General features: G+C 41.1%; 2 protein-coding genes across 2 annotated transcripts; one reads left to right on the top strand and one right to left on the bottom strand.

Moving 5' to 3' along the window:
- Nucleotides 1-637: 637 nt before the first annotated feature.
- On the top strand, nucleotides 638-12,447 carry LOC136261643 (N-acylethanolamine-hydrolyzing acid amidase-like). Its single transcript, XM_066055680.1, has 7 exons — nucleotides 638-944; nucleotides 10,679-10,837; nucleotides 10,895-11,071; nucleotides 11,122-11,184; nucleotides 11,231-11,365; nucleotides 11,423-11,629; nucleotides 12,044-12,447. Exons 1-7 carry the CDS (start codon nucleotides 756-758, stop codon nucleotides 12,278-12,280), a joined length of 1,167 nt encoding a protein of 388 aa, XP_065911752.1. The 5' UTR covers nucleotides 638-755; the 3' UTR covers nucleotides 12,281-12,447.
- A 737-nt stretch (nucleotides 12,448-13,184) lies between these two features.
- Nucleotides 13,185-15,542, bottom strand: LOC136260782 (putative glucosylceramidase 3). The gene is made up of 3 exons (XM_066054648.1): nucleotides 15,257-15,542; nucleotides 14,129-15,196; nucleotides 13,185-13,440 (listed from the first exon to the last, which is right to left on the bottom strand). Exons 1-3 carry the CDS (start codon nucleotides 15,445-15,447, stop codon nucleotides 13,218-13,220), a joined length of 1,482 nt encoding a protein of 493 aa, XP_065910720.1. The 5' UTR covers nucleotides 15,448-15,542; the 3' UTR covers nucleotides 13,185-13,217.
- Between the last annotated feature and the right edge of the window lie 2,321 nt (nucleotides 15,543-17,863).

Below are 17,863 nucleotides of genomic sequence, written 5' to 3'. Positions count from 1 at the left end.
TCTTTTATATATCGGTATTATATGGACTGCATGCTGTCAAATACTCTAATAGAACAGCTAACACATACGCTATTCAGAATCCTACATAGTTGTCGAGTATAAAAACTAGGATCTCAGCACTACCCCATGCATGGGCATGCTGCTAAGGTTTTTGCAAATGAATGCACATGGTCTTGTGTATTTTTAGTTGAACTACTCATGACTGTCACTTATCTCTATACAACTCTTGATCAATGTAGTCCACTTAGAAAGCAGTATGATTTGTACATAAAACCAAAACTTTTAGTCCTGAAACATGAAATAGCTTGTGCCCCCCAGACCCCAATACCCTGGTGCAGCCCCCTACCCACCCCCTTGTCAAACCCTGGATCCACCCCCATGCATGGTTTTGTAGTGTTGAGTGTTCAGGCAGAAGGTATTCATGTGCCAAAACTTGATTGCAGTGGTGATTCCCACCCATAACTTGTTATCTATATATAGCTATTAGTGATACACGCGTCACATGGCAGAGTACATGTGAAAGACAGTCACAGTTCAGCTTAGCAATTGGAGCATCATGCATAGACCCACATTTTGTAAATAACAACTTACATGTATGTGATGACTGTTATCTCAATCTTGACTTGATTATAAGCGCATGCGCGATAAGGTCATAATTTTACACCAAGCAGTTTTGTGGGAGGAGTTCCAGCCAGACGGTCACAGTTCTCTTTCTCTCGTGGCGTTATTTATCTAACAACTAAACGCCTGTAAACATGAGGTTGTCGTTTGCTGTCATCGCCCTGCTGCTACTATGGGTGGGAGTAGCGTACGCTTTCAGTCCGAATTATCCCATGGAGACGTTTAAACTGGACCTTGATGCTCCACCAAGTGAACGATGGAATCACATTCTGGACAGGTATAATGCCAGTGTCCCCTACTTGCTGAAATATTTCAAGGATGAGGTATGTAGTTATGACGTAATTAAAACTATAGAAAAAAGAAAAGCATAAAAATTTAATTAGCACATATTTATCGAATCACGTATTGTGGTTGTTGGTGGTATTAAGTATTCATCGAATTACATTTAGTAGATGCTGGTAGTATCACTATTAACTATATTTTTGGCAGGTGGTCAGGTTGTTTAATCACGTGATCAGGTGCACGTGATCCCCTCTCAACGCAGGTCGGTGACAAGCACGTAGCTGCTATTGCGTTTTCGAGCCTTTGTTGTAATCTGTATGGCTCGATGTAGGATTTTTGGCCCCTGCAGCTAACTCGAGCCTATCTGGACGAGAGTTCCATAGCCCAAAGAAAGCCCATAATGGGGTAGCAGGGGGTTCTAAGTGGCTAGTTGGAGTAGTTTAAACCTTGTCAAAAATGATCATCTTGTTTGAGCTTGGTTTTCCTATCGCCCAGATGAGGTCTTGTCGCCTTTGATAGGCACTGTTAAGCGTTAGCGCCATAGGGTTAGCACGTGTGTCTGCCTATTCATGGCTACCTGGCCACCTCTATGTAAACCGTGCCAGCAGCGCAGTTTAGGAGCTGCAAATTGCTATTGGTTGTTGATACTGGCCGGTATAGAAAGGAATATATTTCAAAACGTTAAGTGAGTGATGTTGTATCAGTGCCATGCCCTGGTCTGGCGAGCAATCCGCTGTCAGCGGACTACCCCAGCTTCATCGATACTTAGCTGCGTGACACTACAGCCTTTGTTTGATTGAAGTTTTATGGTCGTAGTTATGACTTACGCTAAGACTGCTTGCTATAGGTGTGTCACCAGCGTGGTGCAAAGTTGGCAGTATCAGTAGCCGTAGCTATAGCTTGTTATTAATCTATAATGTACGTGTGTATGCAAGTGCGTTTTAGTGGCTGCATGGCCTGTTGGATTTTTGCACTGTAGTCATGTGATGACCTAGCTGATGTGCAGTTGCGCTCTGTCCCCAGCTCGCAGTGCAGTCATAGTGAGTAATATTGGCTCACCTATTTGTGCACTCTTGACACAATCGTAATTGACGTGTTCCCCATATCCGGAGAATTGAGGCACAGCCCAGTCTGATGTGTCTATGTGTCACTAATCTGATACTGCTTAGGGCAATCTCACATCTCTATTTATAGTGTAGGTATGTGTGTTAACCATGCCTGGTGTGATTTCAATAAACTAGTGCATGATACCGCTGGCATGTGGTAATGATCAAATACCTTAGTACAACTTGTCTTGTTGCCTGAAGTAGTGCTACTAGATCTAGACTCACTCGGTTGCTTTGTTCGGTGGTCACCATAGCTGTTATAGTGTGCTGCTTATCTGTCACATCCTGACTAGCTGGATATAGAATATTCTAGTCTGTTTTTTTTTTTTGTTTTTTTTTTTTTGTTTGTTTTTCTTTTTTGATTGCTAGGAGTTCTAGTCAAGGTGTTCCCAGCAAGTGAGCTGTACTAGTCGCAGCTGGTCATCTTGATTATTGGTTATTGATTTAGCTGATATGTGTGTACTGTACATGTGCTACTGAACATCGCTGCCACATCTAGCTACAGCAAATAATATAGTCTGGTGCTAACGCTCAAGTTGATGACTGACTACACTGTGCTGGTCACTTAGCAGGTATAGTCATATGCTCTCGGTGTAGCTGAAGCATGCTTAAACTGTGGCCACAGCTGCTGCAAGTCCTGCCATTTAGTGGTAGTGATCAGCTGATGTGTCACTGTACCATGCTACAAATGTAGCTGTCCTGTCATTCAGTTAAGTGCAGTAACTGATATGCTACTGTATAGGCAACTGAGTAGCCATTTTGTTTACTGCCATCGATGTTGTCATGTATAGCTGATACATATCTGTAGTGAACTGTGCTATACCACTGTATAACTGTCAAATATACTGCAAATGACACTGTCAGGTGCTATCGTTATAGCTGAAGCAGGAATTAGGCCTTTATGATCAGTGTGGGTGAAGAGGAGTCTTTAGAGCACATGGTTGGACATGCTAAGTATGTAAGATTTTGCAGAGACCAAAGCCCAACCTCATGTGATTGCTATGGCCACTGTACTGCATTACTGACATAGTTGTCTCACCCACTGTGACTGATACTGAGTGATAGTGATGCAGTTAGGTGAGAAAGCTCATTGCTGCCCTGTGCTGTTACTATCTGTAAGATCTGTCAATGGTGCAGGTACAAATAACGCAAGTAATGTGTAGCCGCAATCGTGGCATGGCTGTTACGTCTGCAACTTATGCGTCAGGTGTTTTCAGTATGCAGTTGAAATTCCTGACACTTCTGCTGTACATTATTCGTAGCAATCTATCTGATGTGTGGATGTAGGATCATGACAAAGCCAGATGTCACATCTACTACAATTGATGCAGTCAGATGTAACAATATACCTGATATATGTGACTGCACAGTGCTACTGATGTAGCTGTCATGTCCACTGAAGCTGCAATTGATGTAGTGAGGGTGTGTGGCTACGCTGGTGATGTTTCTGCTACCTCCATTGTAATTGATATAGTCTGATGCTAACAGTATAGACTGTACAGTGCTACTGGTATAGCTGTCCTGATCATGATGCAGTCAGGTGATGATATAGCTGATATGTAGCTGCCCTGCTGAAGTTTCTACCACCTCCGCTGTGACATGTTCCTATGTAACAATATAGCTGATGTGTGGCTGTTGCTACAGTGCATGGTACTAATGTATAGCAGTACTATGGCTGTCCCATTTTTCATTTTATTTTTTTTTACCACTGATGTAGTCAGAAGCTAGCAATATAATGACTGTACAGTGTTGTTGACGTAGCAACTACAGCTGATGCATGCAGTATAGCTGTCGTGTAAATGTGTGATGACAAGAGGTCACGTTCACTGTGATTGATAGTCAGGTAGCTGATGTATGCATGATTGTACTGTGATACCAACATAGTTATCACATTACTTTTACTAGAATTGATGTTGCATCATTCATGTTTGAGAGCTACCAATGTAGCCCATGTTTGAATACTATGGATGTAGCCCACGTTTACTGATGTAGCTCATGGTTGAGTGCTATCGACATAGCTCATGTTTGAGTGTTACTGGCGTAGCTCATGTGTGATTGCTACTGACATCACTCATGTTTGAGAGCTGCCAACTTACCTCATCTGAGTGCTACTGACATAGCTCATGTCTGAGTGTAGTAGCCCGTGTTACCGACTTGTATAATTACCTCTTTTGAGTGCTACTGACATAGCTCCTGTCTGAGTGCTATTGATATAGCTAATGTTTGAGTGCTACTGACTGCTCATGTTTATGTGCTACCGAGATAGCTCATGTCTGATACTGAGTGCTACTGATGTTTGTAGCTCATGTTTGCTTGCTACTGACATAGCTCGTGTTTGAATGCTACCAGTGTACCTCTTTTGAGTGCTACTGATGTAGCTCATGTTTGAGTGCTACTCACTCTTGAGTGTTTGCAATGTAGCTCATGTTTTGAGTACTACTGATGTAGTTCATGCTTGAGTGCTACCAATATGTTTATGGTGGAGTTCTACTGTTGTAACTCATGTTTGAGTGCTACCGACATAGCTCATGTGTGAAAGCTTTTAACTTACCACATTAATTATGGGTGCTACCGATGTAGCTTGTGTATGGGTGCTACCGATGTAGCTCATGTCTGGGCACTATCAATGTAGCTCATGCCTGAGTGCTACCGACGTATAGTAGTTTGTGTTTACGTGCTACCGACATAGCTCATATTGTGAGATGTAGACTCATGTTTGAGTACTAACTTACCTCATTTGGGTGCTAGCAACATAGCTCATTTCTGGGTGCTATAGCCGCTCATGTCTGGCTACTAGTGATGTAGCTCATGTCTGAGTGCAACTGACAGCTCATTTTGGGTGTTATCAACATATTGAGTGCTACCGATGTAACTCAGATTTGGGTACTACCAATGTAGCTCATGATCATGTTTGAGAACTGCTGACATAGCTCGTTTGAGTGCTATACCATCTTAACTCATGTTTCAGTGCTGCTGACATAGCTTATGTGTGAGTGCTACCAATGTAGCTCATGTTTGAGTGCTACCGGCGTAGCTTATGCTGTGTGAGTGCTACCGACATGGCTCATGTTGTGAGATATAGCTCATGTTTGAGTACCGACTTGAGTGCTACCGACTTGAGTGCTACCAACATAGCTCATGTCTGGCTACAGCTACTGATGTAGCTCATGTCTGGGTGTTACTGACATATTGAGTGCTACCGATGTCACTCAGTTTATTACCGACGTACCTCATGTTTGAGTGCTACCGATGTAGTTCATATGTGACTGCTACCAATGTATTTTTCTAGTTGTGACTCATGTTTGAGTGCTACCGACATAGCTCATGTGTAAATGCTTTTAACTTACCACATTTGAGTGCTACCGATGTAGCTCATGTATGGGTGCTACCGACGTAGCTTATGTCTGGGTATTACCAATGTAGCTTATGTCTGAGTGCTACTGATGTATAGTAGTTCAGTTTGAGTGCTACTGACATAGCACATGTTTAAGTGCTACTGACATAGCTCATACTGTGAGATGTAGCTCATGTTTCAGTACCAACTTACCTCATTAGAGTGCTACCAACATAGCTCATCTCTGGGTGCTATACGTGTCTGGCTACTAGTGATGTAGTTCATGTCTGGGTGTTACTGACATATTGAGTGCTGCCGATGTAACTCAGGTTTGGGTACTACCGACGTAGCTCATGTTTGACTGCTACTGACATAGCTCATGTTTGTAACATAGCTAGTGTTTGACTGAGTGCTACCAATGTAGCTCATGTTTGAGTGCTACCGTTGTAGCTCATGTGTGAGTGCTACCAACATGGCTCACATTGTGAGATGTAGCTGATGTTTGAGTACCAACTTACCTCATTTGAGCGCTACCAACATAGTTCATGTCTGAGTGCTACTGACAGATCGTGTCTGGGTGTTAATAACAAATTGAATGCTACTGACAGCTCAAGTCTAGGTGTTAATGACATATTGAGTGCTACTGATGTAGCTCAGGTTTGAGTACTACTGATGTAGCTCATGTTCGAGTACTATTGACATAGCTCATGTGTGAGTCCTACCGATGTAGCTCATGTGTGAGTGCTGCCAACGTAGCTGATGTTTGAGTGCTACTACTGATGTAGCTGATGTTTGAGTGCTACTACCAATTAATGTAGCTGATGCTTGAGTGCTACCAACGTAGCTGATGTGAGTGCTACTGACGTAGCTGATGTTTGAGTGCCACCGACGTAGCTGGTGTTTGAGTGCCACCGACGTAGCTGATGTTTGAGTGCCACCGACGTAGCTGATGTTTGAGTGCCACCGACGTAGCTGGTGTTTGAGTGCTACCGACGTAGCTGATGTTTGAGTGCTACTGACGTAGCTGGTGTTTGAGTGCTACCGACGCAGCTGATGTTTGAGTGCTACTGATGTAGCTGATGTGAGTGCTACTGAAGTAGCTGATGTTTGAGTGCTACCGACGTAGCTGATGTAAGTGCTACCGACGTAGCTGATGCGAGTGCTACCGACGTAGCTGATGCGAGTGCTATCGACGTAGCTGATGTGAGTGCTACCGACGTAGCTGATGTGAGTGCTACCAACGTAGCTGATGTGACTGCTACCGACGTAGCTGATGTGACTGCTACCGACGTAGCTGATGTTTGAGTGCTACTGATGTAGCTGCCAATCCACCTGTCCCCAACTGAACCAGGCCTAGCTATCATTCCCCTTTTCCCTCCCTCCAAGGGGCTTTACTTTAAAATGTGGAATCCAACCAGCTTAATTTGCGGTCAACCAATCCATAAATTCCTTTCAAAAGAAAATTCCAGCAACCTTACCCTAAAAAGGCCAGGTACCCTCTACGCCTACCTCCAGGATGTACTATATTTCACTCCTTTCCTGTGTGAAGGAAGGAGAACGATCGATGACTGGTTAGTAGGGACTTCCGGTGGTAGGTGATAACTCACTCGGCGAGACAATACTGGAGCATATACCGATAGAATCAGTTGTGATCTATGTGTGCCACCGCGGCTAGAGCACTATTGATCAAACTAGTGCCGGAAACTTTCTTGAGAATCTTCCTGGTCACATTCTGACGATTATCACTGTGGTTCGCGGGGTAAAAGTAGAAGTTGATACCCTATTATTTGATATCATTCCGTTTGAGGTAGAGATGAAATATCATTGCTCTCCGTCTCGCACTTTTACGCACGACGAGTTGAAGTTCGATCACACGAGCCTACAAATGGTGCCTTCTGCATCACTTGCGTAACTGGCTGGAGGCATGCGTGATTCTTTTTGTGCTAACCACAGTTAAGCTATTAACCTCCATTACAGACTACAGTAGAATCAGTGAAGTTATTGTCAAGTAACGATTAATAGATCTGGCAATGACAACATCAGATGGCAAATTATATTTCCATAATTATTCCTATTAAGCAAAATAATTTGAACATAAAGAGTCTGAAAAATATTTTTGTAAATCTCTAGCTAATCTTTCAGAAGGAAGTATTATATGCCTGACAGAAAGCAGGGTAGGATGGCGAATGAGGGCCACAAAAAGCACATTGGAGTGCCCGACTGTGATCAAATCTGCTGCTCTAAGCTGGATAGGGTGAAAGGTTGGCTCATGAATTTGCTGGTTACTCTCAGGTGCATAGAATGAGATTTGTCTCACTGCAGAGCACATGGTAGACATAGACAGTAAGAGACCACTGTGATTGGATAATCCATCCAGGTCTGTTTGCTCTAATCCAGAAAGCAGTGGGACTATTTATTTGCTTCCTGCATGACTCACCAGTTACCTCAATATTACAGTTGGAGGCCAGACCCAGCAGCGGCAGCAACAGATGCTTTCACTCAGAGTTGGAGCCAATTATGAAGATAGGATATGCAAACCCCCATGCGCCTACTCTTAGTTACACTGGTGAAGGTTCAACGGGACCAAGCAAGGGTAGTATTTTTATTGAAGATGCAACCCTGGTACCCTCCAACAGGTTCCCACTACTGATTCCGATACAGGACAACGTAGTGGTATCTCTGACTTGGGAGGAATTCATCATGCCATCAGGAGTTGCACAGTTAGTCATCTGGCAGTACTGCAGAACAGGAGGGCTTTAGAAGGAGCTTTACTGGCGTCAGCATGGAGAGGCAAGGATAAGTCTACCTACAATCACTCTTCAAATGGTGTAATAGCTGATGAAAGGAACAGAGTAGAGAGCCCCTATGGTTGATATTTTGGCTGAGTTGTTTAAAGAAGGATATGAATATAGATCATTGAACTCCTGCAGGTCAGTGATTTCCTCAGTGCATGACATAGTAGATTGAGTAGAGATTGGCAAGCATCCCTTGATGACATAGATGCTGAAAGGAGCATTTGACCAGAGACCACCTATGCGAGTCCGTTTGGAATGTAGACCAGGTATTGTCAATATTTAAGAATGAGGGTCTGTCCATTTCCCTTCCACTCCAAAGTTTAACAATTAAAACAGTGATACTAACTGCACTAATTCATCCTTGCAGAGGAGCTACTTTAGCTGCACTAGATCTTAACAGCAGACGTATCAGATGGAGTAGTCAACTTATCTATTGAAGCAGTCACAGCAATCTCACCATCAAGTTGATTTCTTTTTTCCAAGGTTTCAGGGTTTACAAGCAAAAGACTTGCTTCTTTTCGTGACAGTCCTAAGGAGAATTATCTGTTTCATTTTTTCATTGGCAAACGTGGGCTTGTAAATTCTAGCTAGACGGATTATGTCATGCCAGGAATTACCACATCTAAGTTTCAGGCTCATTCTACCAGAGCTGCTGCTGCGGCAACTAAAGCAGCGATTTCTGGTGTCACAATGGAGGACATTATGAAAGCAGTAAATTGGTCTGTTGAGAACTGTTCCAGAAGTTTTATTGTCATTCAGTGGAGTTTGGTACCTCTGTGTTGGTGGCCAAGGTTTCAAAGTCATGTGTTGATATGGAAACCAAGCCTCCAAAGTAGAATTTTGAATGGCTCAGGTTATGTAATGGCTGCATGCTCTTTGTAAATATATGAGGAAAGTGAACTTTAAATATCAACATGTCACCCCCACCCTATTCCCTTGTGCATATTTGTTAGCAATCTAAAAAGTTAAAGGTCGTGTTGCTAGATATTCAAAAATTATATGAGTAGGGATCTAAGTGGTGAAACAAGGGATGAATGATGGTGAATTGGATTATATGAAAATTTTCCAGGGATGAATCACCTTTCATTTGAGCTAAATCTCCGTTCTCCATACATATACCAGCATGACGGAGGCGGAAGGGTGCTAGAGTTTGGGGTGCCCAAAATTTATGTTGGTAGTAGTAAGTGTGCGAAGCACTAATTCTAGGGGGGTCTGGGGGGCATGTTCCCCCAGGAAATTGTGAAAATTGGGTATCAGGAGATTGAATTTGGGGGTATTTTTGGTGGATTTAGCTGTCAATAAAATGCTATCTATTTTAATACATACTTGACTGTTGTATTAGGGTGACTGCTCTATTATAGTATCTCAATTGTGATTGACCAGTTTCCGGAAACTTTGCAGGAGTTCACTTGATGACTATTGCACAATACAGGTTTAAGATGGGGGTGCTCAGCACCCCCAGTATAATAGTTGGGGGTGCTGGAGCACCCCCAGCACCCCTCTTCCGCCACCTATGTGACTATATGATATTTAATGGCCAAATTGCCTATTAGCATTAAATGAATTTATAATAACAAATGTGATTTGTTGTCACACATTAATGATCTTGAATGATCGAGCATACATTTACTTGAACATGATTTACCTTACCCCTTAATTGGTCTAGCTGTATTAATTTTATAATAATAGCACATGCAGTGAAAATAAGGAATAATGACCACGCCCCTTGATAGAGGCTGACTTGAGATACTCTAATACAGCAGTCACCCTAATACAGTGCTTCCTTGATTATTCAAACTGAACACTTGGTTATATAAACAGTGAATATGACTCCCTATTAGAGTATTTTTGTCTCAGATGTATGTTCTATTAGAGTATTTGAGCAGGGCTCTGTATATAAATGAATGGGCTTTGATTATCCAAACTTTTTGATTATCTGAACACATCTTGGTCGAGGGTCAGATAATCGAGGGAGCAGTGTGTATAGTATTCTAACAGAACAATCACATGCGTATAGTTGTATGCTATAAAAACATTTTTAAAAACTTATTTAATTAAAGTAAGCAATAAAAAGTTGTGAAACAAGATGCTATTACAGATAAGAAAATCTTTACTTTGGTATTGAACAAAATTATCATTATGACATGCCAGTGTAGGGATTTTCTCACTGTGGTGATTTAAAAGAGCTGTAACATCAGACGAATATCATTTTAAGGTTGGGAACCACTTTCTTATTATATTGCGGATTGAATGGCAGATATTTGGAAGGGAGCGCACTAATCACATCCCGATGTCTTGACCCTCACTGCAATAGTGTTACAATAATGTAAAAGCTTTTTGACATAGCTCTACAGGTTGGTTTGTGAAAATGCACAGTGATGTCTGCTTTTGTAGCAAACTTCTTCACGTGAGTGGCAGTTTTCTAGTTCCATATATACACACTTGTCTGTTGTGCAGCAGTAATGGCTTCCTTGGCTACACAACACACTATTGTGTGTGTTTTGATTACCAAAGTACCAGCTATTGTCACATCAAATTAGTTTGCAGAATTGGAAAAGAGGCTTGTTAACCAAGTTTTGGGTGACCTTCACAACATTATTGGAGAAGAGTTAGGTGAAGAGATAAAAGGGATTGCCAAATATTGGAATGTTGATGTTGGGACGATCCTTGGAATAAACCTCATGTATGAGTTCAGAAAGGTACAATGTACATTGTATAGTGCAGGTGTAGCAGTAGTTGTATTTGCTCTACATCAGCTAATGGGAGATCACCACTTCAACATCACCCCAAATAGTACTGATTCAAAGTCTGTCCATCCACCAGGAATATTTGGTTGTGTGTCTATGGTTGCTCAAGATCTTGAAGGAAGAGTGTTACATGGAAGAATTTTGGATTGGAATCTACCAAATGAGTTGCGAAATGCAAGCTTTATAGTAAGAACAGTGCTTCTTACATATGTGTAGTTATGTACATGTCTTATCAGGTGGAATATGTTTCCAATGGCTCAGTAATCTTTACTGGGATTAACAGTATTGCTGGAACTATAGTTAGTTATTTCCTGTTGTGTATGCTTGCTACACTTAACATCACAGGGGATGCCAACTGGAATAAGTAAAAAGGGATTCTCTTTATCTATCAATGAGCGTTCACTTGGTGGTGACTTGATAGAGGATAGTATTGATGCTCTTTTACTTGGTGGAGCTGAAGTGGTGTTATTTGCTCGACAGGTATAGCAGATGTGTGCTATGTATTCATGTTTACCTAATATGGAATACATTCTACAGGTCCTCACTCATGCTAGGTCATATGATGAGGCTCTGGATATGTTGAACAAACATTATCTTGCTGCTCCTGTTTATTATATACTGGCTGGGTCTAAACCAAATGAAGGGGCTGTTATAACCCGTGACAGGAGTATTCTTGTTAACTTGTGGCAGTTAAATGTGTCTGCCAGTGTACCTGATAGTTGGTATCTGCTGGAAACTAACTATGTATGTGACCTCTGTAGTATATGTGGTATGTGGTGTGCCTGTACGCATGTGTTTAAGTGTGCATGTGTATGTATACACACGCATGCAAATGTCTCATACAGCAGGTCCAGGTGGGACTTTGGGTGTCCACATCTTTACCTGGTACAGCCCCCTGCGGGTTACTAGTCCTGCCCCAGGTGCACTGACTCCTAGCACCTGAGTAGTGCACAGGTGTCCCAGTACTGGTTCACTGGGTAAGCATGGCCGTGCTAGCATGGCAGCTGAACACTTTGCTTTTTTTTGCTTTTGTGTGTGCGTGTATACGTGCATGCATGCATGCGTGTGTGTGTGTATGGTATCTTAGATGGGATGTATTAGTTAAGTAGTAATTGTACACTTTGTGGGAGATGCTTATGCCTTTTTCACTGTTTTCAGGACCACTGGAAATCTCCGGTGCCTTATGATAACAGACGCATGTATGGTGTAAAGTATTTGAAACAGCTTGGCCAAAATGTGGGTGCATCAATGGCTGGGTTACTTGATGTTCTATTTACTTGGCCACTGAGAAACCAATTCACAATGGAGGTGATACTGATGAACCCGAAGGCCTATATTGTACAGGCATTTCAAGTGTTTAATGTTACTACACAATCTCCATTTTATGTGCACTGAAATTGTATATGGCCATTCTATTTATTTCTGTGTGTGAATCAGACTTGTTATAATTGAAATTAATTTGAATTGCTTGTTTTGTAATTTTTCTTGCTGTAATTCGAAATATTGTTGTTAGTAAGTATATGTATTTTTCAGGACAAAAGTATATGTAAATGTGTTGGCAATTACTTGTAGTGAGGACAACAGAGAACATTATACAGGTGTAAATGAAAATAAGAATTTTACAAGCTAGTAAAAGCTTGATCTTGGCTAGCATCTACACTCCTGTAAGAATTGTAATTAAGTTACGATATATGGTTTGGCTTTACGTTGTGTGAGGTGCTGATTAGTAATAAATAGTTATATGGGGTGCTAACTTGTAGTAGTTCTATACTGTGTGAAATACATGTTTGTACTCTGCAACATATCAATTATATTATTCATGAATCAGTTAAAGTTTTAGTTGTGCAGTTTTATGATAGATTCATGCAGTGGCTTCCCATGAGGGAAATCTTTAACATCTCACAGCTGTTAACAGTAACTGTGCATGGACCCCCTGATTTTGTTTTAGTCATGGACCCCCTGATTTTATTTGTGTGTGCATTTTGTACAATTAAAATAGTGTTTTCAATAGCAAGAGTTAGCCCCTCATTATTATCTCTTGCATTAGCATGCATGCTTATAGATAGATGACTAACCAACATCATACACTGATTTTAGTTGGCATATCTAAATACTGTAATAGAACAGTCAGTTGTTCTAACAGAGAAGTCAGTGCACAACATTACCCTCAGAACTAATTTTCCTGTAAGGGCATGCCCTCAGGTCCCCTAGCACTAGGGATCACCTATGCTACAACTAGCCATGCATTCAGACTATTTTATAACAACTACTTGGTCAGTATTTTCCCATTATTTATCACTAAAATTATCAATAATGTTATTGCTGTGCACATTTAACGGTACATGAATGTTTGTATGCTGCGGGCCAGTGCAGTGACTCTGACAGCTTGCTTGCTACCATCAACAATGTCTAACAGTTTGAAGGTGACTGGGTGGTCTTGTCTGTTCATCACTACTACCACTACTGTTTTGTCAGGAGTGAGAAAGGCTACTGTTTCCAGAGTCGATCCAGCTACAACAGTGTCAATCCTTACAGACTCTCGGGGAACAAACTTGCTGGAAACAGAACACAAAATTATAAACAACACACTAGATTCAAGCGATGAACAGTCTAACTTATCCATCTTCAAAACAGGTAGGCCTGTGTCAAATATGCTAGCATAATAGGCTGGAATGTTATGCTAACATATTAGGTGGATATTTCAAACTAACTTAATTCCATGAAAATAGATCGATACTCCCTAACAGAGCAGTCAGTAGAAACTGCAATAGAGCTGCATTGCACATAGCTTCTTAAATTGATACTCTCTAATAGAACAGTCATTTTGTAGTGAAATACTCTAATAGAGCATTCACTAATTAAAATGTTATAAGATTATTGTAAGAAATGTTGCTAACCTAAGAGCATAATGCAAGCATAATGGGAACACTGAAGAGTACATAATAGGTGAAAATTTGGGGTAATTCCTGAAAGCATTTTGGGCAAAAGTTTGAGCATATTATGTTACATAGCTTCCATTAGATGGAGAAATAAATGAAGCTCACATAGCCTAGTGTAGTAAAACCCTAGGCAGTGGCTAACTAATGCTATGAACCATATTTCAGTAACTGGAAATCATATGACAGCTTTCAAAAATCACTACATAAAAGTCACAATACTGCTAGGAATTCTAACCTATAGTCTGTAAAGCAGCTTGTTCCTTAGGTTCCACATAATTGTTAGTATACAATATAAGTTAGTTACCTGATGTGTCCCACATAATAGTAAAACACTTGAGGATAGATGATCTGACTATTGTAGTCTACCAATAGCATGGAATCAAAGCCACACTTGACTGCACCTTCACACTCATCAGGTCCTTTGTGGTTAGGTCCACCCAACACGTCTAGCAGGAGATTCCAGTCAATAAAACCCACCACCCAATTGTTCATATCTCCTATTATGTCATGAGCATAGTGTTCCCCTTTGCCCCATTCAGGACTTTTAGGGTTAGTCTCTCTGTTTTCAGTAGACTCAGTGGCAAGGATTGGTCTGTCAGGGAAGAGATTATGAGTGGTGTTGAGATTAGAGAATTGGTCTCCTGTGTACCAGTGGATAGCTGTACCCCATACATACTGAGCTGCATCACTGTCAGAATAGATCGTCTTAGCCCATTCCACCACATGGTCCTTGTTGTGGTCATAGATGAGGATATTCAAGTCAGGATGGTCTTCCTTTAGCTGAGGTCCGAGATAAGTCTTGATGAAGTCTCTCTCAGTCTCAGGAGTGAAGTGCATGGACTCATAATTTGAGGGACAGTATTCTGGTTCATTTTGGACAGTCACTCCCCAAATGTTTATCTCTTCTGACTTGTAGGCAGACACAAACTTTGAGAAGTAGAGGGCCCATGTGTGCTTGTATTCATCCTTGAGTTCACAATTGCTGCAAGACTGAGGACAGTAGGGTGACTCTGGTACCTTCATCCATCCCGGTGGGCTCCATGGAGAAGCAACAATGTTTAGTGAGTCATTAGTCCATTTCTGCATGGTAGTAAGAGCTCCCTTGATGAAAGGGATGATGTTCTCCTTGTCATGGTTGATGCTGAATTTGCTTAGATCTGCATCTCCACTAGTGTTATCATAGTTGTAGTTCTCTAGAGAGAAGTCACAGGAGCCTATGGGCAGCCGAGCCATGTTGTACTTGAGTCCGGACTCTGAGAAGTACATGTCTAGCAGTTGGGCTTGCAGAGTAGAGTTAAGCTTGGAGAATATGTAGGAGGCAGAGTCAGTGAATGCTCCCCCAAATCCCAGCACCGTCTGGTATGTCACCTGCCTGCAGAACAGCAAGAAGGAACATTGTTAGCTGACATTTGGCCCCCAGCTCAAATACTACCTGTTCACGGTTATGGTGGAAGAGCTAGTGAAGTCTCCTCCAAAAGTAATACTTGTTTGTTGAGAAAGGCGGTCACTATTCCCTCGAGCAGTCCGGTACCACTGGATGGTTGTGGCACTACTGCCTGGGCACACAACAGCTACCAGCAATACGAAGAACAATTCTGCAACAACGCTAGCTGACAGTGTCATCACTCTTTTTCTCGTCGATGCCGTAACTCAACTAGAGTTTCTAGTAAATGACCTTTACAGCTAATGTGTAGGGGGCAAGTAGGAATGTAGCTACACTGCATTTTAGCATCGCGTCACGTGAAAATCACGCGATTTCCTTTGACAAATCGCGTGACTTTCACGTGACCGCTCTATAATTTTTTCACAAAATCATATGCTTGGCCAGTTTCTGCAAACCTCACAAGTCTCTCTCTCTCTGGCAAACATATTTTATACTCAATGTTAAGTTGAGGTCTTGCACAACAATAAAATAATAGTAGCTATGACGCTCGAGCTATGGTCTATGTGCTCTACAGCCGCCACTTAAATGTTTGCTAGTCTCCAGCAGTGAGCTCCCTAGGCTAGTTAATGGTGAATAGTTGAGAATATTTTATGTGCCACAAAAATATCTCAAGAAATAACATATTATAGTGGCCAGCTGATGCAGGGAGGAAGATAGAAAGGTCAGTGGGTTGATAGCATCATGTGTCACACACACACACACACACACACACACACACACACACACACACACACACACACACACACACACACACACACACACACACACACACACACACACACACACACACACACACACACACACACACACACACACACACACACACACACACACACACACACTTCTACAGTAGCTGTTGATTACAGTTACAGATGTCTTATGATCATCAGATTTTCTTAATTAAATTTCACTACACTATAGTAGCGATTCCGGAATTCCGTAAATTTTGCATAAAATTTTCTCCGTGAATCTTCCATTGGAGAGTTGGCACAATCAATTCGCTGCCATACGAGTGATTGATCAAACAATTGGATCGTTTTTAGGGTTTCTGGGGGCAAGGAATACGATGGTGCAGTTAGTTTTCTGCTACAAATATGTTTGTGCGGAGTTTTATGCCAATTATAATATTATTTTGCAATATAGCCACCACAATGTTATGTTCTCTTTGCAAGAAACAACCCAGCACATGTTAGTTACACCAAGGTGAACATTTTTATCCATGTAGTTTTCAATATTACTATGCTAAAAGTCAGCAAATTTGCACCACAAACAGCTCATCTCTTTGATGCACCATTTTGGTAGCTGTCAAGGAGCTGCACATTAAGTGAAAAAATAATCATATAAGCAGCTATAAATAAACAGTACAACTCATTGCTTTGTATGCACATGGTATTATTGAGTGGAGGTGACTGGTACAGAGTGGTTGCACTTCACCATGCGTATGCTGTATTGACATCCACAAGATGCTAAATGCATACAACTATTTCTATGGAGGTGACCTTTATTCAGAGGGTCTTACAAGTACGGTTACACTGTGGCCCATGTATTAAGGTATTTATAACAGAAAACAGAAGTTCAAAATGTAATAGCAAAGCTCAGCTATAAGCATTTGTTCAATTGTGCCATTTTTGGGACCTTTTTCAATGGAAAGATATGGAGAAAATTTTGCCTATTGTAAAGGACAAAATTGCTTATAACTCCACCATTCTATGACGGATTTTTAAAAACTAAGTGTTTATGAGATCCTTAGGGAGTACTGCACAAGGCTATGCTAAATAAAAACTATTTCCATTAATTTTAAAATTCTCCCGGAATCGCTAACTATAGTTGCAGCTGGCACCGAACTTAACATATTAGGTGTATTACATATTATTCCCTTCATAAAATGCACCACAATGCATTACAGTGGAACCTCAGTTATCCGGATTCTCGGTTTACCGAACTACGGAAATGACTGCTCTATTAGAGTAGTGACTGTTCTATTAGGGTAGTTGATAATACTGAAATAGTTCTTTAGGTTATTTATACACAGTTTCAGAGATACGAACTTTTCAGAGTTGTGGTGGTCCCAAGGGGTTCGGATAACTGAGGTTCCACTGTAACTGCATGATTATGAATCCTATGATAATTCACAATCACTTTTCCATGAATTTACTATGTTTTGTATGAATTTACAATGAAATTTTAAAGTACTGGATATTAAAAGTAGAAATTTATTCTCATTGTTACATCATGGGGGTATCATGGGTGGTGATGGTCCATTTGCAGTAATTGTTCATGTGCAACATTTAATTAGGGGAATAGCTCCATCAGTGTGTTGTGTAGATAGTCATGCAGGATGGTTATGTATAATATATAGTTCAGTAATTAAAAAGTTTGTGTGTCTTTGTTATGCTAACTACAAGCTATACTTGAGTTATGTGAATATTTTAGAATGCATAGTATGTGTCATAATGTAACTGTATTGGTTTGAACAGAATACTGCATGAGGTGATCCCAACTGTCTGTGGCAGTTTCAAATCATTTAATATGTTTAGGCTATATAATGGAGGATAACACAATAGGATCAACAGTACGGTGAGAGAAGGAGGGACC

This window comes from Dysidea avara, chromosome 7 (assembly GCF_963678975.1).
Source record: "Dysidea avara chromosome 7, odDysAvar1.4, whole genome shotgun sequence".
Classification (NCBI taxonomy): Eukaryota; Metazoa; Porifera; class Demospongiae; order Dictyoceratida; family Dysideidae; genus Dysidea; species Dysidea avara.
Note: the sequence above shows the minus strand (reverse complement) of the source record. Positions and strands in the feature narration are given on the sequence as shown.